Source organism: Leopardus geoffroyi, chromosome B2 (genome assembly GCF_018350155.1).
Source record: "Leopardus geoffroyi isolate Oge1 chromosome B2, O.geoffroyi_Oge1_pat1.0, whole genome shotgun sequence".
NCBI lineage: Eukaryota > Metazoa > Chordata > Mammalia > Carnivora > Felidae > Leopardus > Leopardus geoffroyi.
The window spans coordinates 21,110,604-21,136,917 of NC_059332.1; the positions used below are offsets into that span (position 1 = coordinate 21,110,604).

The 26,314-nt window shown below is 44.6% G+C and overlaps 1 protein-coding gene and 1 pseudogene across 1 annotated transcript; one reads left to right on the forward strand and one right to left on the reverse strand.

Annotated features, from left to right (window-relative positions):
* Positions 1-17,420: 17,420 nt before the first annotated feature.
* On the reverse strand, positions 17,421-18,385 carry LOC123609869 (60S ribosomal protein L39-like). Its single transcript, XM_045500896.1, has 2 exons — positions 18,304-18,385; positions 17,421-17,709 (listed from the first exon to the last, which is right to left on the reverse strand). Exons 1-2 carry the CDS (start codon positions 18,383-18,385, stop codon positions 17,540-17,542), a joined length of 252 nt encoding a protein of 83 aa, XP_045356852.1. The 3' UTR covers positions 17,421-17,539.
* Positions 18,386-18,471: 86 nt separating this feature from the next.
* Positions 18,472-23,453, forward strand: LOC123609870 (annotated as a pseudogene).
* The last annotated feature ends 2,861 nt before the right edge of the window (positions 23,454-26,314 follow it).

The window sequence follows — 26,314 nt, forward strand, 5'->3', positions numbered from 1 at the left end:
GGAAGGTCTCTGTCCATTGAAGCAGATTTAAACAGGTTAACTGTCAAAATGGAAAAGTTCAAAGGCGGAAATATTAGTGTATGGTGTTAGAATTAGGGTAGTGGTTACCTTGGGGAGTAGCTGGGGGGAGGGTACCAAAGAAGGGCTTTCTGGGGTGACGGCAGGGTTCTATTTCCCAACCTGGAGACTCCGTGTGTACGTAGGTGTGAAACTTCATCCAACTGTACTCTTATGATTTGTATATATTTATGTATGTATGTTATACTTCAACAAAAAATTTACTCAAAATGCCTACTTCAAGGCGTTTCATTGCCTTGGTAATTCATTGGTAATTGAATCTATATAAAAGAAGAAGCAATTTCAAAGCTATCCCTATTTTTCTTTAAAGAAGGTGCCTTTAGCTCCTTCTATTAGCATCTATTAGTATAGATACTAATAATTAAGAGAAAGAGTGCCTATTCATGAATCAAGTGTTTTGAGCTTCCCAAGAGATGAGAAACTAGCCTCACATAATTAAAGGAAGTATGGGGTTACCCTTACTCTAGTTGGCCAAAGCCAACTGGGTAGAGACAAGTCTAGTCCTCTGCAGGTCAAGGGGTCAGCTAGCCTGTACTTTCCTAATTGTTTTCTTCTCTGGTATTATTAAAGGCCTAATTGGGCTGCTGGTAAACAATGAATACAGATTAGTGGTCATTAACCAGGGAGGTGGATCGCCTCAGCAGGTAGTTTCTGCTGGTTTTACTTGCAGTTGATTGATCATCAGGGATGACCGGAGTATGACTGTAGCTGCCCTACAGCCATGTTCTCACTGTAAGGGAAATACTCTTCCCTCTACCCCCACCCCCACCCCCACTCCCACTTGCGGGATGAAGATGGCAAACACAACACAGGGACACAGAGGCCCCACAGTACTGCACAGGCCTCCAGATGTGACTGCGGCCCTCTTCCCTTAGCTCTTCCATCCAGGGCCCTCCTCCACTGACCTAAGTGGCAGTGCTAGGGCAGCTATTAGCTCCTAAAGCCTTCCCTGTCAGGCGTACCCCTTTACTTTGTTTTCTCCAATCTTTTTTTTTTTTTAATGTTTGTTTATTTTTGAGACAGAGACAGAGTGCGGGCAGGGGAGGGGCAGAGAGAAAGGGAGACACAGAATCCGAAGCAAGCTCCAGGCTCTGAGCTGTCAGCGCAGAGGCTGATGATGCAGGGCTCGAACTCACGAACCGTGAGATCATGACCTGAGCCAAAGTTGGACGCCTAACTGACTGAGCCATCCAGGCGCCCCATTCCAGTCTTAAAAGTTGACAGAAGTGACAAGTAACTCCTCTTTATGGAAAAAAAAAAAAAAAAAAAGAAAAGAAACTCTAAAAGGATTTTTATTATTTTCATACTGAAAATATGTTGCAGCATTACATGGGGTGGGACTTTCCAGGGAAGTTTATCAGCATTCCGTAAAAACACACACCCACTTCGACACGGCAGATGCCCCTCTGTCCCCATGAAACGGCGATTCTGTGCAAGATTCCATGAGTAAGAAGGAGCTCTGATGGTCTTACAAAGTTTGAAAACAGAGGCTCCAGCAGCTCAGGGGTGGTGAGAGTGGCAATGTCCAGCTGGTCCCGCTCGGCGAAGGCTGCGCTGTCCCCACAAACGCCCAGGTGCTCCCCAGCACAGCCTCTGCTGAGATGCCCAGAGGAAAAGGCTGTGCAGCTCTAGAAGCAGTAAAGGGAGAGTTCGAGGCCAGATAGGCCAGACGTCGTCCGAACGTTCTCATGTACAGACTAAAGGGACTAAGTACGGACTAAAAGGGAAAAGGGGAGCAAAAGGGAAATAAGTCAAAGTAACCAACCAAGAAATTAAAGACCCCCAGGCAGTAAACAGAGAAGCTAAAGTCAGGACAGGTCAGCCTCTGATGAAGCAGGAGAGAAAGCCGCCAAATCTGCTTGACATGATCCCAGTCTCATCAATTGCCCTTTTTGCACAATCCAGAGGAATTGTATTTTATAAATGAAACTACTTTATAAAAAAATTTTTGTTAATGTTTATTTATTTTTGAGAGAGACAGAGACAGAGTGTGAGCAGGGGAGGGGCAGAGAGAGAGGGAGACACGAATCCGAAGCAGGCTCCATGCTCTGAGCTGTCAGCACAGAGCCCGACGCCAGGTTCGAGCTCACGAACTGCGAGATCATGACCTGAGCCGAAGTGCAACACTCAACCGACTGAGCCACCCAGGCACTCCTAAATGAAGCTACTTTATAAATGAAAGATGTTAATAGTACTACAAATACACTTTGAAGAAGTAGAAAACACGGGGCGCCTGGGTGGCTCAGTCGGTTAAGTGTCCCACCTCTTGATTTGGGCTCAGGTCATGATCTCATAGTTCATGAGTTCGAGCCCCATATTGGGCTCTGTGCTGAGCATGCAGCCTGCTTGAGATTGAGATTCTCTCTCTCTCTCTCTACCTATTTCTCTCTCTGCTCCACCCCTGCTCTCTCTCTCTCTCTCTCTCTCTCCCAAAATAAATAAACTTAAAAAAAAAAAAAAGAAGTAGGGGGCACCTGGGTGGCTCAGACGGTTGAGCGACCGACTTCGGCTCAGGTCATGATCTCACAGCTCGTGGGTTCGAGCCCCGCATTGGGCTCTGTGCTGACAGCTCAGAGCCTGGAGCCTGCTTCAGATTCTGTGTCTCCCTCTCTCTGCCCCTAACCCACTCGCATTCTGTTTCTGTCTCTCTCAAAAATAAATAAACATTAAAAAAAAAAAAAAGTAGAAAATTCATTCTATGCCTTAAAAAACATTTTTTTTTTGATAAGTATAAATACTTTTTTTAAGAAGTGAGTTCATGGGCTCATTGTTTCTTTTTCAGTACAACTAGAAATCAATAAAATATCAAATTCAGGGAGGCTTTGACCATAGGCTGGGAAGGGGAGGAGTGTGTTAGCAGCTTTTTAATCCTGTAACAAGAAACATAACCAAATGGCAATTTGAAGTCATAATCATGCATTTAACTTGTTATAAACATGTGATACTACCTAACTTTTTATCTTCTAGTGGAATTATGTATAAAAATGCTTCCTGATCTGGGCTTCTCTTGACAGACTTAGGTGTTCTCGGTGACATCTTTGTTCTCAGGTAGCTCGGCTTTTCCTAATAACTTTGTTAATGTGTTGGGAAAGATTGGAAATTTTTGAAAATTTAATGTAAATGATAGGAAGTCATGAATTCGTAGGATTTTAGACCTAACAGATTATCAATGCTTTTTTTTTTTTACGTTTATTTATTTACTTTGAAAGAGACAGAGAACACTTGAGTGGGAGAGGGACAGAGGGAGAGGGAAAGAGGGAGAATCCCAAGCAGACTCTGCACTCAGTCAGTGTACAGAGCCTGATGCCTGGCTCAAATTCACAAAACTGTGAAATCATGACCTGAACCGAAATCAAGAGTCGGACACTCAACCAACTGAGCCACCAAGCGGCCCCAATGCTTTTTTTATTTTTTTAAGTTTATTTATTTTGAAAGAGAGAGAGAGAGAGAGGGGAGGGGCAGAGAGAGAGAGAGAGGGAGAGAGAATCCCAAGCAGGCTCTACGCTGTGAGTGGGTCATGATCCCACAATGGTGAAATCATGACCTGAGCAAAAATCAAGAGTCAGATGGTTAAACAGCTGAGCAACCCAGGTGCCTCGAGATTATCAACGCTTTAAGATAATGATATTTGAGAGCCTCTATTTTTTTCCAAATTTACTGAAATATAACCAACGTACAACATTCTGTCAGTTTAAGGTATACAGTGCAGTGATTTGATACACATATATATTGTGAAATGATTACCATGATAGGGTTAGCTAACACCTCCATCACCTCCCATAATTACCTTTGTGTGTGTGTGTGTGTGTGTGTGTGTGGTGAGAATATTTAATATCTGCTCTTAGTAGATTTAAAGTATATAACATAGTATCTTAGTAACTTTAGTAACTTAGTAACTTTAGTATTTTATTTAGTAACTTTTAGTAACTTAGTAACTCTTAGTAACTTTAAAGTATATAACATAGTATCTCAAACTGTGGCCACCAGGCTGTACATTAGAGCTCCAAAACCTATTCATCTTATAACTGGAAGTTTGTGCCCTTTGACTTACATTTCCCTCACCCCCAGGCCCTGGGCAATCACCATTCTATTCTCTGTTTCTATGAGTTCAGCTTTTTATATACCACATATAGGTGAGATCACATAGTATTTGTCCTTTTCTGACTCATTTTACTTAGCATAATGCCCTCAAGGGATTTTAAGAGCCTCTTCTTAAGAACAATTTGTCCCCAAATTTTAAGCTGGAAAGTCAATTGAATCACTATCTGGGGGGAAAAAAACTGCAATTACATAGCTTTTTGTATATTTTTGGAAAGATTTTATTTTTTAAGTAATCTCTACACCCAACATGAGTTTGAACTTACAACCCCAAGACCAAGATTCACATGCTCTACTGACTGAGCCAGCCAGGCATCTCTACCTTTTTCTAGTTTCAGTACTTATGCTAAGAACTATATGCAAGTTGATCATCAGGTTTATGCACTGATTACCAAATAAAAACCAGTAAAACATCAATTGAGAAGAAAGAAAGTCTGAAAAAACTAGAGTGGTAGCCATCATCAGCAGGTGGACAGGGGCTCCTGACCCGGAAAGGTTATGTGAGTTGTCTGATGTTGTGTTGCTAATGTTTTATAGCAAACCAAGACCTGAACTAGGCCTTAAGTTTCCTTCATGCCTTAGCTCAGTGCTGTGTCCAAACCCCACATGGCCTCCTGAAGGCAACTCATTGTCCTAGGGCCACACCCAGCTTGCAAAGCAAAAACAGCCAGAAAGGGGTCCAAATCTAGATTATTCCAACTCACTAGTTTGCTTATAGTTACAATTTTTTTTTTTTTTTTGCGTTTATTTTTGAGACAAAGAGAGACAGCATGAGTGGGGAGGGGCAGAGAGTGAGGGAGACAGAATCTGAAGTAGGCTCCAGGCTCCGAGCTGTCAGCACAGAGCCTGACGTGGGGCTCGAACCCACGAACCGCAAGATCATGACCTGAGCAAAGTTGGACACTTAACCGACTGAGCCATCCAGGCGCCCCTATAGTTAGGATTCTTAACACTCACTGGGTATCAGTCCATCTGAAAGAGCTTTGAAAAAAATACAGTTGCCAGATTCCTTTCCCAGAGATTCTGACTCATGTGCTTTGGGGTGGGGCCCAGGCATTTTACTTTTTAAAAACTCCCCCCAGGTGGTTCTAATGTGTAGCCAGTTAGATGAAAATCACTGCTTTGTGGCACTGGTTCCCACCCCTGGTACACATCAGAATCATCCGGTGGAGCTCTGAAAGCCACCTGCCTGAACTCCACCTTCAGAGATGCTGGTGCACCTGGTCTGGGGTGCAGCCTCGCACAAAAGCTTCCCGGGTGATTCTAACATGTAGCCAGGGACGAGACCCATCCCTCGTGGGCTCCCCAGCCATTCATCACTGGCCTAAGTTGTCTTCCAGGGAGGATTTTAGGGCCCTGATTATTGCCATTCTTAAAATTCCAGCGCTATCAATGTTCAATAAATGCTTGTTGATAGAATTGCCTAATGAGGATCAGAGCTAATGGACCAGTTAGAAGAAAAGGGCAAGCTTATGAAATAATGAGCATTTAGTATGCTAATGTCCTGAGGGTAGCTTATGCAGTCAGATAGGCAAATATTATGAGAATATGCAGATTATCCTACAAATGCATAGTAGAGGCTACTATCCTAAGCCTGGAATATCCTTATCCCCAAGGATATTTCAAGAATGGGAACAAGTAAATTATACCTACCTTAATGAATTCCTACCACAGACAGAATCACTCTTTACTGAGTCTAAAAGCAATCTTGGCACAAGCCTCTGCAGAGCAGGCTAATTCTGTTACCAAATGTTGTGCCTAGATGAGAACCCAGATGTGTTTTCATGGAGGATAAGACCCATCGGTGTGAATTCATACCAGTAAGAAGAGCTCTTTTCCTGAATGGATTTGAGGACCCTAAGAGAGAAAAATGATTTTCACTCTGAACATGATTTAACAAGAATGTTAAGTGAACACGTAGGGATAGCAAAGCTGTCTATTCGGCATAATCCCACATTTGTAATAAACATAGCTAGGAAGAAATTTAACCAAATAGTAACATTGTCTTTGGGTAGTGGGATTACAGTGGCTTTTCCTTTATCCTTTATACTGTTCTATGTTTTCTAAATTTTCATCAGGTGCATGTATTCCTTTTTTTTTTTTTTTTTTTTTTGGGACAGAGAGAGACAGAGCATGAACGGGGGAGGGGCAGAGAGAGAGGGAGACACAGAATCGGAAACAGGCTCCAGGCTCTGAGCCATCAGCCCAGAGCCTGACGCGGGGCTCGAACTCACGGACCGCGAGATTGTGACCTGGCTGAAGTCGGACGCTTAACCGACTGCGCCACCCAGGCGCCCCATATTCCTTTTTGAACAAAGGAATCAGTCGCTGGTCTATGGCCCTGGTTCCCATCCTGGGGACACACTAGAATCAGTGTGTGGGGGAACTTTAAAAATTATCATGGGGCGCCTGGGTGGCTCAGTTGGTTGGGCAACTGACTTCGGCTCAGGTCATGATCTCACAGATCATGAGTTCGAGCCCCACGTTGGGCTCTGTGCTGACAGCTCAGAGCCTGGAGCCTGCGTCAGTTTCTGTGCCTCCCTTTCTCTACCCCTCCCCTGCTCACACTCTGTGTCTCTCTGTCTCTCAATAATAAATAAAGGTTAAAAAAAATTTAAAAATTATCTGCCTGAGTTCCATCTTTTTAAGAATTTAAAAGACTTGAGACCCATATTAAGAATCTGACTGTGTTCTCAGGGGTGCCTGGGGAGGGGTGCAGTTAAGCGTCCAACTTCGGATCAGGTCATGATCTCACAGTCCGTGAGTTCGAGCCCCACATTGGGCTCCGTGCTGACAGCCCAGAGCATGGAGCCTGTTTCCAATTCTCTCTGCCTCTGTCTCCCTCTCTCTCTGCTCCTCCCCTGTTAGCACTGTCTCTGTCTCTCTCAGAAATAAATAAACATTAAAACTAATAAAAAATAAAAGAATAATCCAATTGTGTTCAAGCTTGGGAATGATCATTGAAGGGTTTTCTAAACCTGTCAGTACGTAGGTGAGGAGGAACAGGTTTGTCCTGCAATTTGAAAATTCATCAGGTCTGGCTGGGCTTTCCTAAGCAGTTGGAGATTTTGCAATCTCGGTGATGTGCTGGCCAGGCTCAGCAAAGTTGGTATCAGACAGGGGAATAACGAAGATGAAGTTCCCAATAACCAGGCAGTCTATCCATTCGTTGCCAATTCTGACAAGCTAGGAATGCGCTAAACACTCCAGATTGGATTGCTACTGCTGATTGATAATGTGAAGCACACAGAGATATAAGACCATGCTCACAAAGACTTGTGGACTAGTATCCCTAGATATTGACACTTGGCTACGACAGTTGGAAATCAGATGCAAATAACATATGGTTTGCAAATCAGAAGATGCAAAATGAGATGTGGATGAGCCTTTCAGAGAAATTTGAGCCCTGAGTTTATGTGCCTGGTTTATCTATCTGCTTGCTAAGTGCAGTGAATAAAATGGGCAACAAAACCTCAAATCCAGAGCGAGTTTCTCTTACCTTCGGGAACAAGGTTCTCTTTCCTCAGAAACCTCTCATAGCAGCCATCTATAGACTACTTTTTAAAAACCCTGATGCTCAGTTTCCTTTTTCCTGTCCGTTTCTTTCACCTCTTTTCAGGCTACTCTGTTGCTTCACACAAATATTCTTCATTCGGTACTTTCCCAAAACAAAACTCTTTCTCTTGATGTCTTCCACCCTAAATACCCCTCAGTACCCATCCCATTTCACCGCCATCGGGAAACCTTACAGTCAGAAAGTTTTATTTTCTGCCTAACTGGATGCCATCAATTACAAATTGAATTGTAAACAACTTGAGGGAAGGAATGTACTTATTCGTCTGTATGCCTCCAAAAGCACATAGCTCCAGGAGGCTGTTGCGCATTTGTTGAACAGGTGAATTTCAAAGAAATGATATTATAATGATATCATATGTTTATTTATATGGAGCCATTTTGATTTTTTAAACATTTTATTTATTTTTGAGAGAGAGAGAGTGCGAGTGGACAGATGCAGAGAGGAGAGAGAGAGAGAGAGAAAGAGAATCCACAAAGCAGGCTCCAGGCTCTGAGCTGTCAGCACAGAGCCCGACATGGGGCTTGAACCTGTGAACCACGAGATCATGACCTGAGATGAAGTCAGACGCTTATCCGACTGAGCCACCCAGGCTCCCGTTATATGAAGCCATTTTAAAAGTACATGGAATTTGGCAGCTCAAATGGGGGCATCCCCAGAATTGTGAAATTGACATCTCTTGGGAATTTCTGAGAAATGCAGTATCTTAGCCTCCTGATTCTTCTCTCTCCTCTCTCCCCGCTACCCACACCCTACCAAATCAGAATTTGAGTTTTAATAATAATCTCCAGACAATTCCTATAACATTTGAGTCTAAGAAACATTGGTCACTCAACCTTGGCCACACATTGGAATCTATGCAGACTCTAAAAATGCAAGATGTTGGGGCACCTAGGTGGCTCAGTTGGTTAAGCATTGGACTTCGGCTCAGGTCGTGATCTCGTGGTTCATGAGTTTGAGACTCGCATTGGGATCTCTGCTGTCAGCACAGAGCCTGCTTCAGATCCTTTGTCCCCCTCTCTCTACCCCTCCCCTGCTCTTTCTCTCAAAAATAAATAAACATTAAAAATATTTTTAAAAAATAAAAATAGGGGCGCCTGGGTGGCTCAGTCGGTTAAGGGACTGACTTTGGCTCAGGTCATGATCTCATGGTTCATTGGTTCGAGCCCCCCGTGCAAACATGCAGCAGAGAGCCTGGAGCCTGCTTCGGATTCTGTGTCTCCTTCTCTTTCCACCCCTCCCCCACTCGCGCTCTGTCTCACTGTCTCTCAAAAATAAATAAATGTAATAAATTAAAAAAAATTTAAATAAAAATACATGATGTCTGGCCACTTAACCTCCAGGATCCCTAAGATCCTGATTCAATTAATCTAGGGTGGAGCTGGGAATTAGGATTCTTAAGAGTGCCTCCGGTGTCCAGCCAGAGACAAGAACCATCGTGAGTGCCCTTGCTGGAGCTTTCCCAAACTCCTGCAATATTTTGTAAGCCCAGACCCTCACCTACATGGTGATTTCTCTCTTTACAACTCAACCTTCCCATCAGATGGTATTGCTTTTCATCTTGCAAAACATACCTTGTGGTTTCATTTGTTAATAAATGTCTATTGTGCCCCTAGAATTTGTCAGCACAAAGCCTAATCTCAAACTTGCTATCACAGTGAATTATCCAAATTCTCTTTCTTGCGTTCTTTCTTTACTATCCTATTTTCTAATTTTGTAAGCATTCTCAGTGCTACTGTAAGTATGGCTTATCATTTCCAGAGTGGAGGAAAAGAAAACTACCCTTGCCCAGTTTTAAAGCAACCTAGAGATTATTTTGAGTCACAGAGACACCATCAAAGGCTGATTATATTTAAAAGGAAATATAATGTTTATAATATTTAACCTTTATAATAAACATGCCAACGTTCCACTTTGTCATCCTCACTGTAACTGATAGCACCTCTAGAGGGCTTACGATGCCCCAGGGAACTGTGCTTTTCCTGTATTAACTATCTCAGTTAATCCACCCGACAACCCTACAAGGATTATTTCTGGGGTGAGAAAATAGCGGCACCAAGAAGTTCATAAAGTTGCCCAAGGTCACACAGTTTGTCATGACCTGAAGACAGGTCCTGAAGACAGGACTGAAATGCAGGCAGGCGACACAGAACCTGCTTATACCCGTGCTGCGTGTTCTCTTGAGGCTGGTGTTTCGGGAACATACGATGATGATGATGTGGTTTCAGATTCCAGAGCATGGGAGAGCCTTTTATTCTGTCGTGCTTTTCTGCAGATCATTTAGCACCTTTTTCCAAACCCTTTTCCCACTTTAATCTGTGGCCCATAAAGCTGTTTCCCACGTACAACGCACTGGGAGGTTTAAAAGGATTTCATGTTTAGACAAATTCCTTCCGAATGTTGAGCAAGAAAAGAAACAGGTTCTGACTAATATAGTGAAGTCCTAAGTAAAGAAGTCTTGATGGTTTATGATGAAAATTTCCCCTCCTAACCAAGTCCACTTTTATTTTTTTATTTTATTTTATTTTTTTTAACACTTATTTATTCTCGAGACAGAGAGAGACAGAGCATGAACGGGGGAGGGGCAGAGAGAGAGGGAGATACAGAATCGGAAGCAGGCACCAGGCTCTGAGCCATCAGCCCAGAGCCCGACGCGGGGCTCGAACTCACGGACCGCGAGATCGTGACCTGAGCTGAAGTCGGACGCTCAACCGACTGAGCCACCCAGGCGCCCCCCAAGTCCACTTTTAAATGTTAATACCTCACTGAAGAAAAGAAGGTAAATGTAATACGTATAGTGTCAGCTAGGAGATGATTTCTTTTCATCTTCTCTCGTTGTTCTTTTTTTATTTATTTAAATTCAAGTGAGTTAACATACAGTGTAGTGTTGGCTTCAGGAATAGAACCCATTGATTCTTCTCTTACATATGACACCCAGTGCTCATCCCGAAAAGTGCCCTCCTTCATGCCCAACACCCATTTAACCCATTTCCCCACACCCCTGCCCTCCAGCAACCCTCAGTTTGTTCTCTGTATTTACAAGTCTCTTATGATTTGCCTCCTCTTCTGTTTTTATATTATTTTTCCTTCCCTTCCCCTATGTTCATCTGTTGTGTTGCTCAAATTCCACATATGAGTAAAATTATATATTTGTCTTTCTCAGACTGACTTATTTCACTTAGTATAATACACTCTAGTTCTATCCACATTGTTGCAAATGGCAAGATTGCATTCTTTTTCATTGCCGAGTAGTATTCCGTTGTATATATACATCACACCTTTATCCATTCATAGGTCAATGGACATTTGGGCTCTTTCCATAATTTGTCTATTGTTGATAGCACTGTTATAAACATTGGGGTGTTCTAAAGCTAGATTTCTCAACCCCAGCACTTTTGACATTTTAGGTCAGATAATCCTTTGTTGTGGGGGCTGCTCTGAACATTATTAAGATGTTTAGCAGTATCCCTGGCCTCTACCCACTAGATGCCAGCAGCACTCTCCCCAGCCTGTAAATTGTGACAACCCAAGGTCTTCAGACACTGCTATGTGCCCCCTGGAGGTAGTGAGTAGGGGGGTAAATCCTCCCCCCACCCCAGCTGAGAACCATTGTTCTGAAAATATTCAGGGGCACCTAGGTGGCTCAGTTGGTTGGGCAGCTGACTTTGGCTCAGGTCATGATCTCACACTCTGTGAGTTCGAGCCCCGTGTTGGGCTCTGTGCTGGCAGAGCCTGGAGCCTGCTTCAGATTGTGTGTCTCCTTCTCTCTGTCTGCCCCGGCACCTCTTGCACTCTCTCTCTCTCTTTCAAAAATAAATAAACATTAAAAAAATTTTTTTAATGAAAATATTCATTGGAATTCAATACTACATATAATTCATATTTTGCATATTTTGTTCCTAAATATTGTCTCAAAGATTTCATGTCTTCTTAATAGGTCTCCCTTGTTTTTTCTGCTCTTCTCCTGTCCTTGGCTTCCTGAGCCTTCATCAGATAAACTTTCCAGGCAATTTCCAGAAGGCCTGGAAGGCCTAGCAGGGAGCATGGAGATGGAAGGTCCATGAGCATGATTCTAGGTGGGTGGGGGTACAAGTGGGATCTGCCATTGTTGCTGCCTTAACTACAGCCCTGGCTTGATCTCTGTGGGTGTCCCACCGAAGCTTATGTGGACGTCATAACAGCTCAGACATTATTCCAGCAGTTCCTTGTAGAAAACAAATGCCTAGGGGCACCTGGATGGCTCAGTTGGTTGAGCGTCCGACTTCGGCTCAGGTCATGATCTCATGGTTCTTGAGTTTGAGCCCCGCATCGGGCTCTGTGCTGACAGCTGGGAGCCTGGAGCCTGCTTCAGATTTGTGTCTCCCTCTCTCTCTGCCCCTCCCCTGCTCACTCTCTGTCTCTCAAAAATAAATAAAGATTTTTAAAAAAATTAAAAAAGAAAAAAGAAAACAAATGCCTAATCTTTAATGGTATTGACAAACATAAAACATCTCAGCCCTAAATGCAATTTGCCTAAGGGCAAAGCAAGACTCTGATATATTAGCAGAAAAGACAAATTTAGAACACATGAAATAAGTATGCCGACTGGAGATGTTAGTCATCTTTACTCCATATGTATGTGGGACTTCATGGTGCATATATTTATGAATATGAATATATGTGGTAAGAAAATATTGTTTCGCTTCCTTGGATCAAGTTTAAGAGGACAAGTTGCACAAGATTGCCCATGGCCAGCTTCTAGTTGACCCTCAACCATGATGCCTAAGAACTCTACCACTGATCACTTACTATGTACCAAATGCTGTCCTACGTGCTTTACTTGTGGTGTCTCATTTAAGCCTTGCAAGAGCCCTAAGAAGTGAGTATCACTGTCCTCTCCATGGGACAGATGACAAAGGCTCAAGTTGGTCAAGTAATTTGACCAAGCTCATATTTCTAGCAAGCCATGAAACAGGATTTCAAACTCAAACAGTTTGTCCCCAAGGGGTGTGTGTGTGTGTGTGCGTGTGGATTTTTTTTAATTGTGGTAAAATATACATAGTATAACATTTACCATTTTAGCCATTTAAAGTGTGATAGTTCTGTGGGATTAAGTACATTTACATCATCGTGCAAACATCCCCGTTATCCATCCATGGTACTTTTTCCATCTTTCCAAATGGAATCATTTTACCTATTAAGCACTAACTTCCCATCACTCTCTACCCCCAGCCCCTGACAACTACCGTTCTACTTTCTATCTCTGTGAATTTGACTACTCCCTGTAAGTGGAGCCATACAACGTCTGTCTTTTCATAACTGCCTCATTTCACTTAACACAATGCCTTCAGGGTTCACCTAAGTTATAGCTTGTGTCAAGATTTCGTTCCTTTTTTTAAAAAAAAATTTTTTTTTATTTTATTTTGAGAGAGACAGAGAGGGAGTGAGTGCACAGGCTGGGGAGAGGGGCAGAGGGAGAGACAGAGAATCTCAAGAGTGGAGAATCTCCACTGAACGTGGAGTCTGACGCGGGCTAGATCCCATGACTGTGAAATCACGACCTGAGCTGAAATCAAGAGTCTGGCGCCCAGCCAACTGAGCCAGCATCCCTAGGGTTTCTGTCCTTTTTAAGGCTGAATAGAAGTGTATGCGGGGCGCCTGGGTGGCGCAGTCGGTTATGCGTCCGACTTCAGCCAGGTCATGATCTCGCGGTCCGTGAGTTCGAGCCCCGCGTCGGGCTCTGGGCTGATGGCTCAGAGCCTGGAGCCTGTTTCCGATTCTGTGTCTCCCTCTCTCTCTGCCCCTCCCCCGTTCATGCTCTGTCTCTCTCTGTCCCCAAAAAAATGAATAAACGTTGAAAAAAAATTTTTTTTTAAAAAAAAAGAAAAAAAAAAAGAACTGTATGCATGGACCACATTTTGTTTATCCATTCATCTGCTGATAGATACTTGGGCGCTTCCACTTTTTGCCTATAAAAAGTGAATAATGCTGCTATGAACACGGGCATACAAATATCTCTTTGAGGTCCTGCTTTCAATTCTTTTAGATATATATCCAGCAGTGGACTTGCTGTGGTCATATGGTAATTCTATGTTTAGTTTTTTCAGGACTCATCATACTAATTATGCAGTGGTTGCACCATATTCTTACATCCCCATCAGCAGTGCACCCTGGTTCCAATTTCTTCACATCCTCTCCAACATTTGTTTTTGTTTTTGATGGTAGCATCCTGATGGATGTGAGGTGTGACCTTAAGGGTTTGAAAGTTAGTTATATGCCAAGTCTTTCCCTTCTAGAACTTTTCTTCTTCTTCTTCTTTTTTTTAATTTTTAAAGTTTGTTGGGGTGCCTGGGTGGCGCAGTCGGTTAAGCGCCCGACTTCAGCCAGGTCATGATCTCGCGGTCTGTGAGTTCGAGCCCCGCGTCAGGCTCTGGGCTGATGGCTCAGAGCCTGGAGCCTGTTTCCGATTCTGTGTCTCCCTCTCTCTCTGCCCCTCCCCCGTTCATGCTCTGTCTCTCTCTGTCCCAAAAAAAATAAATAAACGTTGAAAAAAAAATTAAATTTTTAAAGTTTGTTGATTTATTTAGAGAGAGAGTACAAATGGGAGACAGGCAGAGAGAGAAATGGAAAGAGAGAGAGAGAGGGAGAGAAAGAGAATACCAAGCAGGCTCCACACTGTCAGCACAGAGCCTGATGTGGGTCTTGAACTCAGGAACTGTGAGATCGTGACCTGAGCCATAGTTGGCGCTTAACCAACTGAGCCACCCAGGTGCCCCTAGACCTTTTTTCCTTAATTCAATAGTAGTTGCACGCATGTGTGCGTGTGTGCGTGCACACACACACACACACACACACAGTGGAAAGATCTTGATCATAATACTACCAGTAACTCATGAAGATTCTTGGCCATTACACCCCTCACTGCACTCAGCTTGGTTTCTTTAGCAAGCTGTTTAGGAGGATGGGAGGGCAGGAATGGATAATATAACCACCACCCCCCAGCCTCCAGCCTCCTGGCTGTTAAAGTATGCTTCTTCCTCTTTTCTCTCTTCTACACTCTCAGGGTCCTCTGTAAGCACTTAGGAAACAGAAAAGAAATACGTAAATCACATTTCAAGAGACATCAGCTTATTTTGATTCCATTAATTTAATGGGAATGACTGCTCAGGAAACCTGTTCTGACTTGATCAAGGGAGCTTGGTGTAGGCAAATTCTCCACCTGGCATACAGAACTTAGGCAAAAGGTGTGGCTGCCAAGGGAGACAGGAGTGACTCACACCTGCTTACGACTCAGCAGGAGCCCTACCCTAGACACGTCCCTTTCTCCTCCTCCCTGTTTTTCCTCTGTCTGTTCCATGCTTCCAGGCCTTCCTTGCTTCCAGGCATCCTGGGAAACAGTGGCTGAAATCACATGGTGATGAATCATAACCCATCTGACCACTCAAGTGAAGGCAGTAACAATGACTCCTGAAGTTTCAAGACCCAAGGTCCCAACTCCCATGATAGTTTCAGAGCACCTCTAGTTCAAAGGCCTCTGGCCAGAGCTGCTTGCTCAAAAGGGAGGATATAGCTCTGAATCTGGACCAAAGCCAAGTTCATTCAGGATGCCAAAGAACTTACACAGTGAGTGAGGTCTGTGAATCAGGCTTTGGGTGTATCCTGGCAATTAAAAAAAAAAAAAATCATCCAGTGTTGGAATCACAGAGTTGTAGCATTTGAAGTCTGAAGGGACTTTTAGATCTATCATATCAAAGAATTTCAGGATTAAAACAATGTGTATTATTGATCTTATCCAAAATTGTATTGCAACTGGCTGGTACTATCTCACCAGAACCCATTGCTAAATTTTCAGGAAATTTATGAACCAGTTGACTTTGGTGGGATATTTACACCAGAGAAATTAACAAGTAGTACAAATCAGGGCTTCCTTTTTCCCCCTTTCCTCTTCCACCAAGAGTTGATTGTTAAAGATTTACTGGCACATCCTCGATCCTTTTATTTATGGATGAATTGAGCCCAGAGAGGGGAAATGACTTACCTAGGATCATACTGTTAATTAGTGTCAGAATTTAGACTCCAAATCTTTTGCATCCTATTTCCGTCGATGGCTATCGAAAGCATAGCTCTGTCACCCAAGATCCAGCATCCTGCCCAAAAATAGAGCCATGAAGATGTTACCGCCATAACCACAGGGAGTAAGAGACAAATAGTTATCTTGAAAATAAGTTGTCAGGGGAAAGAGACTGCCTGCTATTTAGACCCATCCTGGAACTTTCTCTAGGGGTGGAGGCTAAGTAATGAGCACCGTTCTTGTCATACGTATGTGGAATGCAACAGGGAGACTGGACACAGTCCCTTCTTTGTAACAACCTCAACAAGAAGAGGCTTGGTAGTCCTGGAAGAAAAAGTGGAATGTTTGGTAGATTGGGGGTAAACAGCCTGACTATAAATAAGAAGGGATTCAGAACTGTAGCCTGAAAATCTATCACTGAGTACGCGTTCTCAGATTTGCTCTACTGTCTCTTGTGATGACTGTGGTTCCAAAGCAGAAACAAACGAACATCAATGCTTGCACCTGTTTCCCTGGTGTGACTTCCTGTCCTTGCCCAGCAGAACTCAAAAGTCCTCATTAGGACTTTCACAGGATGGCAGAAGTAGAGAAAGCAGGGCCTGCTACAAGCCAGGGGAGCAAGCAAAGAGAGGGCAGATGGAAAAGATGGAAACCCTGCCTGGGCTGCACCTTCCAAGTGGGCCTCCAGAGCTGGTGCTCAGAAAGGCAGAGGGGTCCCCACTCTGCAGAGGGGAGTGAGTCCAGAAGGAACGAGGAGGCCTCTGCTTCTCCCTGGCTGAACCACCTGGACTAGCGACCGGAGCAGGGAACGGGAGCAGCCATAGTGTATGGGATGCGGAAGAAAGGCGGAATCCTAACATTTCCAAGGCAGGAGACAGAGGGTCAGATGTCTTTCTGGTTTTCATTTCCTCCACAATCACTCTGAAATCCCTTACGGTTGCTCTGGTCAACCTGCCTTACTACTGGTGCCTTTCTCATCACTTTTCCAGAGGCTCTTTGTCCGTCCTGGCCTCCTCATCCGTGACAACATTTGCTACATCTGACTCTAAGAGAAACCTGCCTTCTGATCTCAGACACTGCAACCCCCACCCCATTATTTCATCCTTTTTAAGGCTGCAATCTCTTTAATCCATCACTGTACTCTTGGCCATGAGTAGAGTCAAGATCTCATCTGAAGAGTGATGTGATTCCTAGTGTCACTGACCAGGACAAGAGGTCACTTGTGATGGGCAAAGGAGAAGAAAACTCAGGCCCTGGGCGGGTGGCCTTCTTGTCCAGACCTCAGATACCATGTGTGTAAGGAGGGCAGGAGAAAACCAGTCAAGTGGAAATAGCCAGTCAAATCCTTGGAAGAGAGGAGCCCAGACAGGGACCCAAAGAAGCCATACCACCTTTGAGGACATGGTAGGGCCCTATTCCCCTTTGGAATGAAACCCATGAGTCCCTCAGAACAACCTGGCTGTGCTAGGTGAGAACCGAATACCTTGCAAATCCGTTATTTGTTGTATTCTCTTTTGGTCTCTGTTAGTACTTGGAAAACTCTTTTTTTTTTTTTCCAACAAATGTCTCATTTATTACTGAACGAACACACTGGTGCACAAGCACAGTAGCAGACAAAAATCATTTTCCTGATAAAACATATCCATTGTTCAGGCGGTTGTGATGTTTACAGAGTAATAGGATAGGAACACGTGACCTTCATGCAGCATAAACTTGTGTGCCATCTTGTGTGTGATCCCTTATTGACCCAGCCTGGTCCTTCCCCAATGCTTCCTCTCAGAGTTGTACCTGATTTTATTACCAGTTTTCATCCAAATCCAGTGGGGAACAGGATGATTCTGTTTTTGTTTCTTGTCCAGGAATCGCCTGATCCTGAAAGTCTTGTGGGAAGACACGGCGAGGGACGGTCAACTGGACACAGAGAAAAGGAGAGAGAGAGGAAAGTCTTTTTTAATAAGTTCCAGTGTATGGGGCGCGTGGGTGGCTTAGTCAGTTAAGCATCTGACTCTTGGTTCCGGCTCAGGTCATGACCTCACGGTTCGCAAGTTTGAGCCCCGTGTAAGGCTCTGTGCTGACAGTGCGGAGCCTGCCTGCGATTCTCTCTCCAACTCTCTCTGCCTCTCTCAAAATAAATAAATAAACTTAAAAAAAAAAGTTCCAGTGTATCACAGCAGTAGTAATGGAGAAAAGTTTTCTTTAGGGTGGAAATACTAAAGCAGTGGCAGCATACTAAATCATTGAGTTTCTGGGTTTTGAACTGACTTTATTTATTTATTTGTTTATTTGTTTGTTTGTTTGTTTATTTTTATTGAGAGAGAGAGAGGGTGCAGAGAGAGAGAGGGTGAGAGAGAGAATACCACAAGGGGCAGATTTGGAGAAAAGCAGGACTCACCAGATGCAGGGCTTGAACTCACAAACCATGAGATCATAATCTGAACCGAAGTCATATGCTTAACCGACTGAGCCACCTGGGCATCCTGAAGTGACTTTTTATATCTGCCACCTCTTCTTGGCAATTCCTCTTCTGGACTTCCGAGCCTCTCCACTGCCTTGATCCTCCCCTCCGCCTCCTCGGGCTGCACCATGAGGCTGTTTCTGGCCCCTTGCTCTGTGTCTGCCCACCCGGTCCTCAACAATGCCAGTCGGGACTTCAGTTGTCACCTTTGTGAGGATGATCCCAAACTGTGACTCTGGTCTTGACCTTTCTCCAGACAAATCTCCAGCCTTCCTCTGGGCCACACTGCTTGGTGAGGCAGTTGCTGTCTTAAGTCAGCATTTCCAAAGCGGAATTTAATTCTTTCAGTCCAAGCTCCAAACTTTCAAAATGATCTTGGACAACTTGCTGACATCTAGTTTTCAAAGCATATTCACCTCAGGTGCACTGATCTCTTCATGCCGCCCTCTTCTGTCCCACATCCATGTCCCCACCTAATCCGGGCTCCCATTACTTCCTCCCCACACCATTGCAAACCCTCCTAACTGGTCTCCCCACTTCCGTTCTCTACCCATTCCAAATCAACCTAGATCAACCTTGACAGATTTCCCTTCCCCAAGCGCAGTCATAAATTTGTACTCCTTGGCTCAAAGTGCCTCACTCTGCCTGATATTCAATGTCACCGATGGTGGGTGCACCGTCACCAAAACCTACCTCCATCTTTTCCTCAACACAAGCTCATGCTTCCCTGCCTGTTTCAAAATGCATTTTATTTAAAAAATTTTTTTTTAATTTTTTTAATGTTTATTTATTTTTGACAGATAGAGGGAGGGAGAGACAGAGCATGAGTGGGGGAGGGGCAGAGAGAGAGACACACGGAATCTGAAGCAGGCTCCAGGCTCTGAGCTGTTAGCACAGAGCCTGATGTGGGGCTCAAACTCACAGACCTCAAGATCATGACCTGAGCCGAAGTCGGACCCTCAACCGACTGAGCGACCCAGGTGCCCCTTTAAAAAAAATTTTTAATGTTTGTTTTTGAGAGACAGAGAGAGAGACAGAGTGCGAGTAGAGGAGGGTCAGAGAGAGAGGGAGACACAGAATCAAAGCAGGTTCCAGGCTTCGAACTGTCAGCACAGAGCCCAATGCAGGGCTCAAACCCACGGACCGAGAGATCATGACCTGAGCTGAAGTCGAATGCTTAACAGACTGAGCCACCCAGGTGCCCAATGCATTTTATTTATTTTTTAATTTTATTTAATCTTTACTTATTTTTGAAAGAGAGAGCTTGAGTAAGGGAGGGGCAGAAAGAGGGAAACAGAGGATCTGAAGCAGGCTCCGAACTGACAGCAGACAGCTTGATGCGAGACTTGAACTCATAAACCGTCAGATCACAACCTGGGCCAAAGTCGGATGCTCAACCAACTGAGCCACCCAGGCGACCCTAGTCCAAGATGCATTTTAAATGATAGGTCCACTCAGACCTTTTCCTGATACCCTCTCCAGATGCCCTGCTTGCTCTCGTGCAGCCCTAGTGCTCTGCGGGCTCCCTTCCTGCCCTGTATCATCACAAGGCCCATGCTTGTTACCGTTCGTCAGCTCCTTCGTTTCCCCACCGCGGGGAACGCCGTCACCTCTCACAGGGCCCAGGCCAGAAACTGGAGGATTCCAGATGCCTTCCTCTATCTCACTCGGGTCCTCGCAAATCAGCCTCTGAGACAGCTCTCTCACATCTGTCCCCTCTGGTCATCCTCCCTTGCCCTGTGTGAGCTCAGGACATCCCCATCTGGGAGCTGGGGCAGGACCGTCCTTGTGGCACTGAGATAGAAAGCCTGCCATCTCCACCCAGCTCGCTACCTGTGTGATTCCGGGGAGGTTGCTCGGCTTTTCTGAGCATTAGTTTTCTCACCTGTGAAGGGTTAAAAAAATAAAATAAAATAATTTCCCACCTGGCCCCTGGCTGCAGTGACACAAGAATAAATCCAGTGCTCTCTATGCTACCAAGGAGCTCTATAAAAAAAAAAAACACAGGGGCGCAGGGTGGCTTGGTCAGTTAAGCGTCCGACCTCGGCTCAGATCACGATTTCACCGTCTGTGAGTTCGAGCCCGGCGTCGGACTCTGTGCTGACAGCTCAGAGCCTGGAGCCTGTTTCAGATTCTGTGTCTCCCTCTTTCTCTGCCCCTCCCCTGTTCATGCTCTGTCTCTCTCTGTCTCAAAAATAAATAAACATTAAAAAAAAAATCTTAAAAACCCCACAAAACCCTGTCTGATCCCACCTATAACTTCCAATGCCAATAACTGGCAGAATAAAATTTTTTTTTTCTTTTGTATTTGTTGGGTTTTTTAAATTTTTTTGGTTGTTTTATTTTTTATTTTGTTATTTATTTTTTATTTTTTATGTTTTTGCTTAGCCTGTAAGACCGTGCACGCCATGGCCTGGCTGTACCTCTTCCTGCTCTGAGGAGCCCCCAAGATAAAAAAGCAAGCATGCTCCCTGCACGCAGCAAGTCCTTGCACACACTCAAGTCTTGCACGTGCTGTTGTCCAGGTCTCTGATCATCCTGAGCCACCTCCGCTTTACTCCTTGATGCTTTCCACGTCTACTAACTTCTCACGCTCTTTAAGACACAACTGGAGGGTCACCTTCTCTGAGAAGCCTTCCTGGCCCCCAGGAAATGTGGGGAGCACTCCTCTGTATTCCAATCATCCCCATACTTAGTCCATGCTATTTTCCAACTGGCTCTCCTCCCTGCTGAACTTGAGGTCCCTGTCCTGTTGGACTTGATACCCTGGTACCCAGCTCTGGGCATAGGATATATATACCACTAATAATTTTGTATTGAACGACGGAAGGGATGAATGAATCCTATCCGTGCCCCCCACTCCCACATACTATAAGCTCATCAAAGACCAAGGTTGTATTTCTTCTAACATCTGCCAGTTGGCCCTACGCTAAAGAGATTCTTAATCAATACTTGGCTGTTTAAAGAACAGCCAAGGAGGACAGTGTGGCACAAACACAGTGGGCAAAGGGGACAATAAGATGAGCCAAGGGGGCCAGACAGGAATGGAGCTTTGAGGCCATGGGAAGAAAGAGTGTGGGCTTCGTGCAAGTGCAGTAGGAAGCTACCAGAGGGGCTGAAGTAGACGAACAACTTCAGGTTTATGATTTTAAGCAAAGCTGGGCAGTAAAGGCCACATGCTGTATGACTTCATTGTATGACATACTTATCACGCTCAGAACCCTCCCCAGGAAATATTCAGTTTTCTCATCTCTAAGGTTAGACCAACTCACGTCCAAGGTCATGTTTAGTTCCGTGTTTTTTTAATTTCTTGTTAAATAAAAAATGACTGTTAAGCTAAAGGAATAGAACCCGGCATAGCAACCCCAGGGAAGGGATGCCTAGATTCTGTTTCAGCAGCACTATGATATGGTGGGAAGGACCCAGGAGATTTGGATTCTTCACTGGTTTGAGCATTTACCACTGGAGTGACCTTAGAAAAATCATCAAATCCTCCAGCTCTTTGTTTTTGTATCTCTAAAATACAGGAGCTCTAGAGGGTGGCTTCGATGGTCCCTCCCATAGAAAGTTTGAGTTCTAACCCACCCTCGCTTTCAGAAGGCAACCTAGACCCGTCTTGGAATAAAGTATGTATTCACCCACATTGTAGATTCTAACAGTTTTAATAAAATTAATGCCATTGATTTTTTTCTGTGAAAAAGACTGAGATATGGGGAACCTGGGTGGCTCAGTCAGTTAAACGTCCGACATTTGATATCAGCTCAGGTCTTGAACTCAGGGTCATGAATTCAAGTCCCGCTTTGGGTCCATGCTGGGTGCACAGTGTGCTTAAAAAAATAAAAAAATTTTAAAAAGACTGAGAGAAATACATGGAATATATTGCAAATTAAAAAGAGTGTGGTAGCTCCATCTTCAAGAAAACACCAAATAGTAGATGATGCTGGTGCTGCAGGACGGCCCTGGAATGGGAGCTCACAAAGGCATGACTGAGGACAAGGAGTGGATCCCTGTCACCAAGCTGGGCCACCTGATCAATGACATGAAGATGAAGTCCCTGGAAGAGATCTATCTCTTCTCCCTGCCCATCAAGGACTCCGAGGTCATTGACTTTTTTCTGGGGGCATTCCTCAAGGATGAGAGTTTTTCTGTTTTGGTTTTGGTTTTGGTTTTTTAATGTTTATTTATTTTGAGAGAGACAGAGACAGAATGTGAGCAGGGTAGAGGCAGAGACAGAAAGCGACACAGAATTCGAAGCAGGATCCAGGCTCTGAGCTGTCAGCACAGAACCCAATGCGGGGCTCAAACCCACAAACCGCAAGATCATGACCTGAGCCGATGTTGGACGCTTAACGGACTGAGCCACCCAGGTGCCCCTCAAGGATGAGTTCTTGAAGATTATGCTTGTGTAAAGCAGACCCCTGCTGGCCAGAAGACTAGGTTCAAGGCATTTGTTGCCATCAGAGATTATTGCAGACACGTCGGTTTGGGTGTTAAGTGCTCCAAAGAGGTAGTCACTGCCATCCATTGGGCCATCACACTGAACAAACTTTCCATTGTCCCTGTGAACTGAGGCTACCAGGGGAACAAGGTTGTCGAGCCCCACACTGTCTCATGCAAGGTAGCCAGCGCCTGTGGCTCTGTGCTGGTGTGTTTCATCCTTGCCCATAGAGGCACTGGCATCCCTGCCCACAACGGCACTGTCTCAGCCCGTGTCCAAGAAGCTACTGGTGATGGCCAGTATTAACGACTGCCACCCCTCACCCAGGGGCTGTACTGCTACTGTGGGCAATTTCAGCAAGGTCACTTTTTCTTTTTAAATTTATTTATTTATTTATTTTGAGAGAGACAGAGACAGTGCAAGTTGGGGAGGGGCATAGAGAGAGGGAGAGAGAGAATCCCAAGCAGGCTCTGTGCTACCAGCACAGAGCCCCATGTGGGGCTCGAGCTCATGACACTGTGAGATCATGACCTGAGGCGAAACCAAGAGTTGGATGCTTAACCAACTGAGCCACCCAGGCACCCCGATCCATGTCACTTTTGATGCCATTTCCAAGACCTACGGTTATCTCACCCCTGACTTCTGGAAAAAGACAGTGTTTGCCAAGTCTCCCTACTAGAAATTCACTGACCGTCTTGGGAAGACCCACACCAGAGTCTCCATACAGGGGATCCCGGCTCCAGCTGTGGCCACTACATAGTGTTACACAAGAAAACTAAAGTGAAGTAAAGCCTGTAAAAGAAAAGAATGTGATAGATTTATAAACACTGACATGGAAGATGTCCCATGAGTGTTGCTGGTAGAAAATTGAGTTACAAAACAGTATGTAGTATAGTCCCCCCTTATCTACAGTTTCAGCTACCCGCGGTCAACCTCAGTCTGTAAGCAGATGATCGTCCTTCTGGCACATCAGCAGGTCAGTAGTAGCCTAACACTATATCACAGTGCCTCCGTCAGTCACCTCACTTCATCTCATTATGTAGGCATTTTATCTTCTCATGTCCACAAGAGGAAGCAGAGTGAGTACAGTATGGTCAGCTATGTTGAAAGATCACATTCACCTGACTTTTACTACAGTATATTCTTATAATATTTTTATTTTATTATTGGCTATTATTGTTTATCTCTTGAAATTAGACTTCATCATAGGCATGTACATATAGGAAAAAATAGAGTATATATAGGGTTGGATACTCTCTGTGGTTTTAGGCATCCACTGGGGTCCTTGGGATGGATCCCCCATCGATAAGGAAGGACAACTGCATAATATATCATTTTTATAAGACAAGAGTGTGTGCACATATAAATACACAAATCTTTTCCTCGCTCAGTCTTTACTATCTTAGTATGCACCACAGTCCGCCCAGTGGCTCCAGGCAAACACACAGAAATCAGTCACTCTTGGTTCCTTCCCTTCCTTCGCACCTTAGCTCTCTCCCTTCATAGGAGACAGGGGGAAAGCCCATGGATGTTGGGAAGTTTTATGGTCTTGGGAGAGAAGACAATGCACCAAAGAAGATTAGAGAATAATTTGGAATAGATGTTGTCATTGGAGGAGAAAGAACCCTGGGGCCGCGGTGGTCAGAGAAGAGGCATGAAGGGACTGAGTTGGACTCGAGTGGGGAGTCAGGCGAGATGAGGGCAGGCCAGAGGAGCAGGCACGTGAGGGAAGTGGAGGGAGTGTGTGGCATGTCAGAGGAGAGGGGCCACTACTGAGCAGGCTGGGCAAAGGCACTTGTGTTCATCTTCTAGGGCTCCCACAACAGAATTCCACAGATCGGAGGTGTTTAAACAACACAAGTTCATTTTCTCAGTTCTGGAGGCTGGAAGTCCAAGATCAAGGTGTTGGCAGGATTGATTCCTTCTGAGGCCTCTTTCCTTGGCCTGCAGATGCTGCCTTCTTCCTGGGTCCTCACACAGTCTTCCCTCCGCATGTGTCTGTGTCCTAAACTCCTCCTCCTCTTATAAGGACACCAGTCAGACTGGATTAGTCTATCCTACTGACCTCATTTTAACTTAATCACCTCTTTAAAGACCCTGTCTCCAAATACAGTCACATTCCGAGGTGCTGGGGGATAGGACTTCAATGTATGGATTTTGAGGGAAACACAGTTCAGTTCGTCACATTGTCTATGCCTGAGGTATAGTAGGTGGTCAGGAAATTGTTGAAAGACTGAATAAATGAAGCGCATAAGATTGCTTTGTTTATGGGCACAGCAGGAAGTTTGTAGGACACTTAAAGTTGTAAAGATCATGGAGAGAAAGTCTAGATCCAAGCTCTAAGACACTCTTGAGCAAAGGGCCCCCATGATGTTGATGTTGTTGCAAGCACATTAGATGACAATGTTCTGCCCTGTGGTTTGGAGCAGAGGTGAGGCTGGGAGCAGAGAGATCAGGTGAAAAACCATTTCAGTCATTCCAGGTGTGTGGTGACAAGAGGTAGGGGCCACAGAATGAAAGCTGGAGGCAGATGGATGTGCCCAGGGTAAGGGTGGGAGGGGGTGGTGTTCCAAGAACCTGCACCCAGCTGATGTGTATGTGAGAGCCATATTCTGCCTTCACCTTGAGAACAAGGAGTCCTCTAGAAACTGGAAAGGCAGTGGTTACCAAAGCTGTGTAAGATGATCTCATAGGTCCTGGGACACAAATGACTCCAAATAATTCCTTTTGATTCAGGGCCCTCTCAATTTGTCCCATCCTCAGCTGGGTCTACTCTGCCCTTGAATATGAGTAGACTGCACTAGGACAGATTCTTATTGGTTGGCAGAGATATTAAACTTATTCCCACCTTGTCTTGGATTTTGTGGTTCTTTCCCCTAAGCACACAACTTGTACCCACTAGGACGCCCTCTCCCTTCTTCCCTTCCTCTGAAAATTCTACCTGGCTTTCAAGGCCCAATTTATATATTGCCTTATCCACACACCCCTTGGTAGCACTACAGCTCATGTGGGTCTGTCCTTTGGTTGAGCCCTAATCACCTAAGGGCTCACTATAAGATGATATATAGTGATACTATAAGATGTATCATGACGTTAAATAAGGTACCATGCCCATGCTTAAGATATTTGGATCATTTTTATGCCATGCAAACTCCCCCATGAGACTCTAAGTTCCTTGAGGTCATGGATTTGGAGCTTCTTATGTATTTGTTACACTGTAAAACATAGTGCATATTAGGTGCTCAACAAATTAATGCTGAAACAATAGCCAACACGCCAAAGGTCCACATAAATGGAGTTAGCGGGCAAAAAAGGGCAGAGATAGAATATAAGCATATTCATTTCAATTCGTAGAAATGTCCACTAAGCCCTAACCCCACCAGCTTGCCCAGTACTTCCTTAATGCGGCTCAAAAAAAGCCTTAGCTCCAAGTCAAAAGGGTTCTTAACTTCCAAAAGGAGCTTCACTCTCTCTGTCTCAAAAATAAACGTTAAAAAAAAAAAGGGGGGAGCACCTGGGTGGCTCAGTTGGTTGAGCGTCCAACTTCAGCTCAGGTCACGATTTCGCGGTCCGTGGGTTCGAGCCCCGCATCGGGCTCTGGGCTGATGGCTCAGAGCCTGG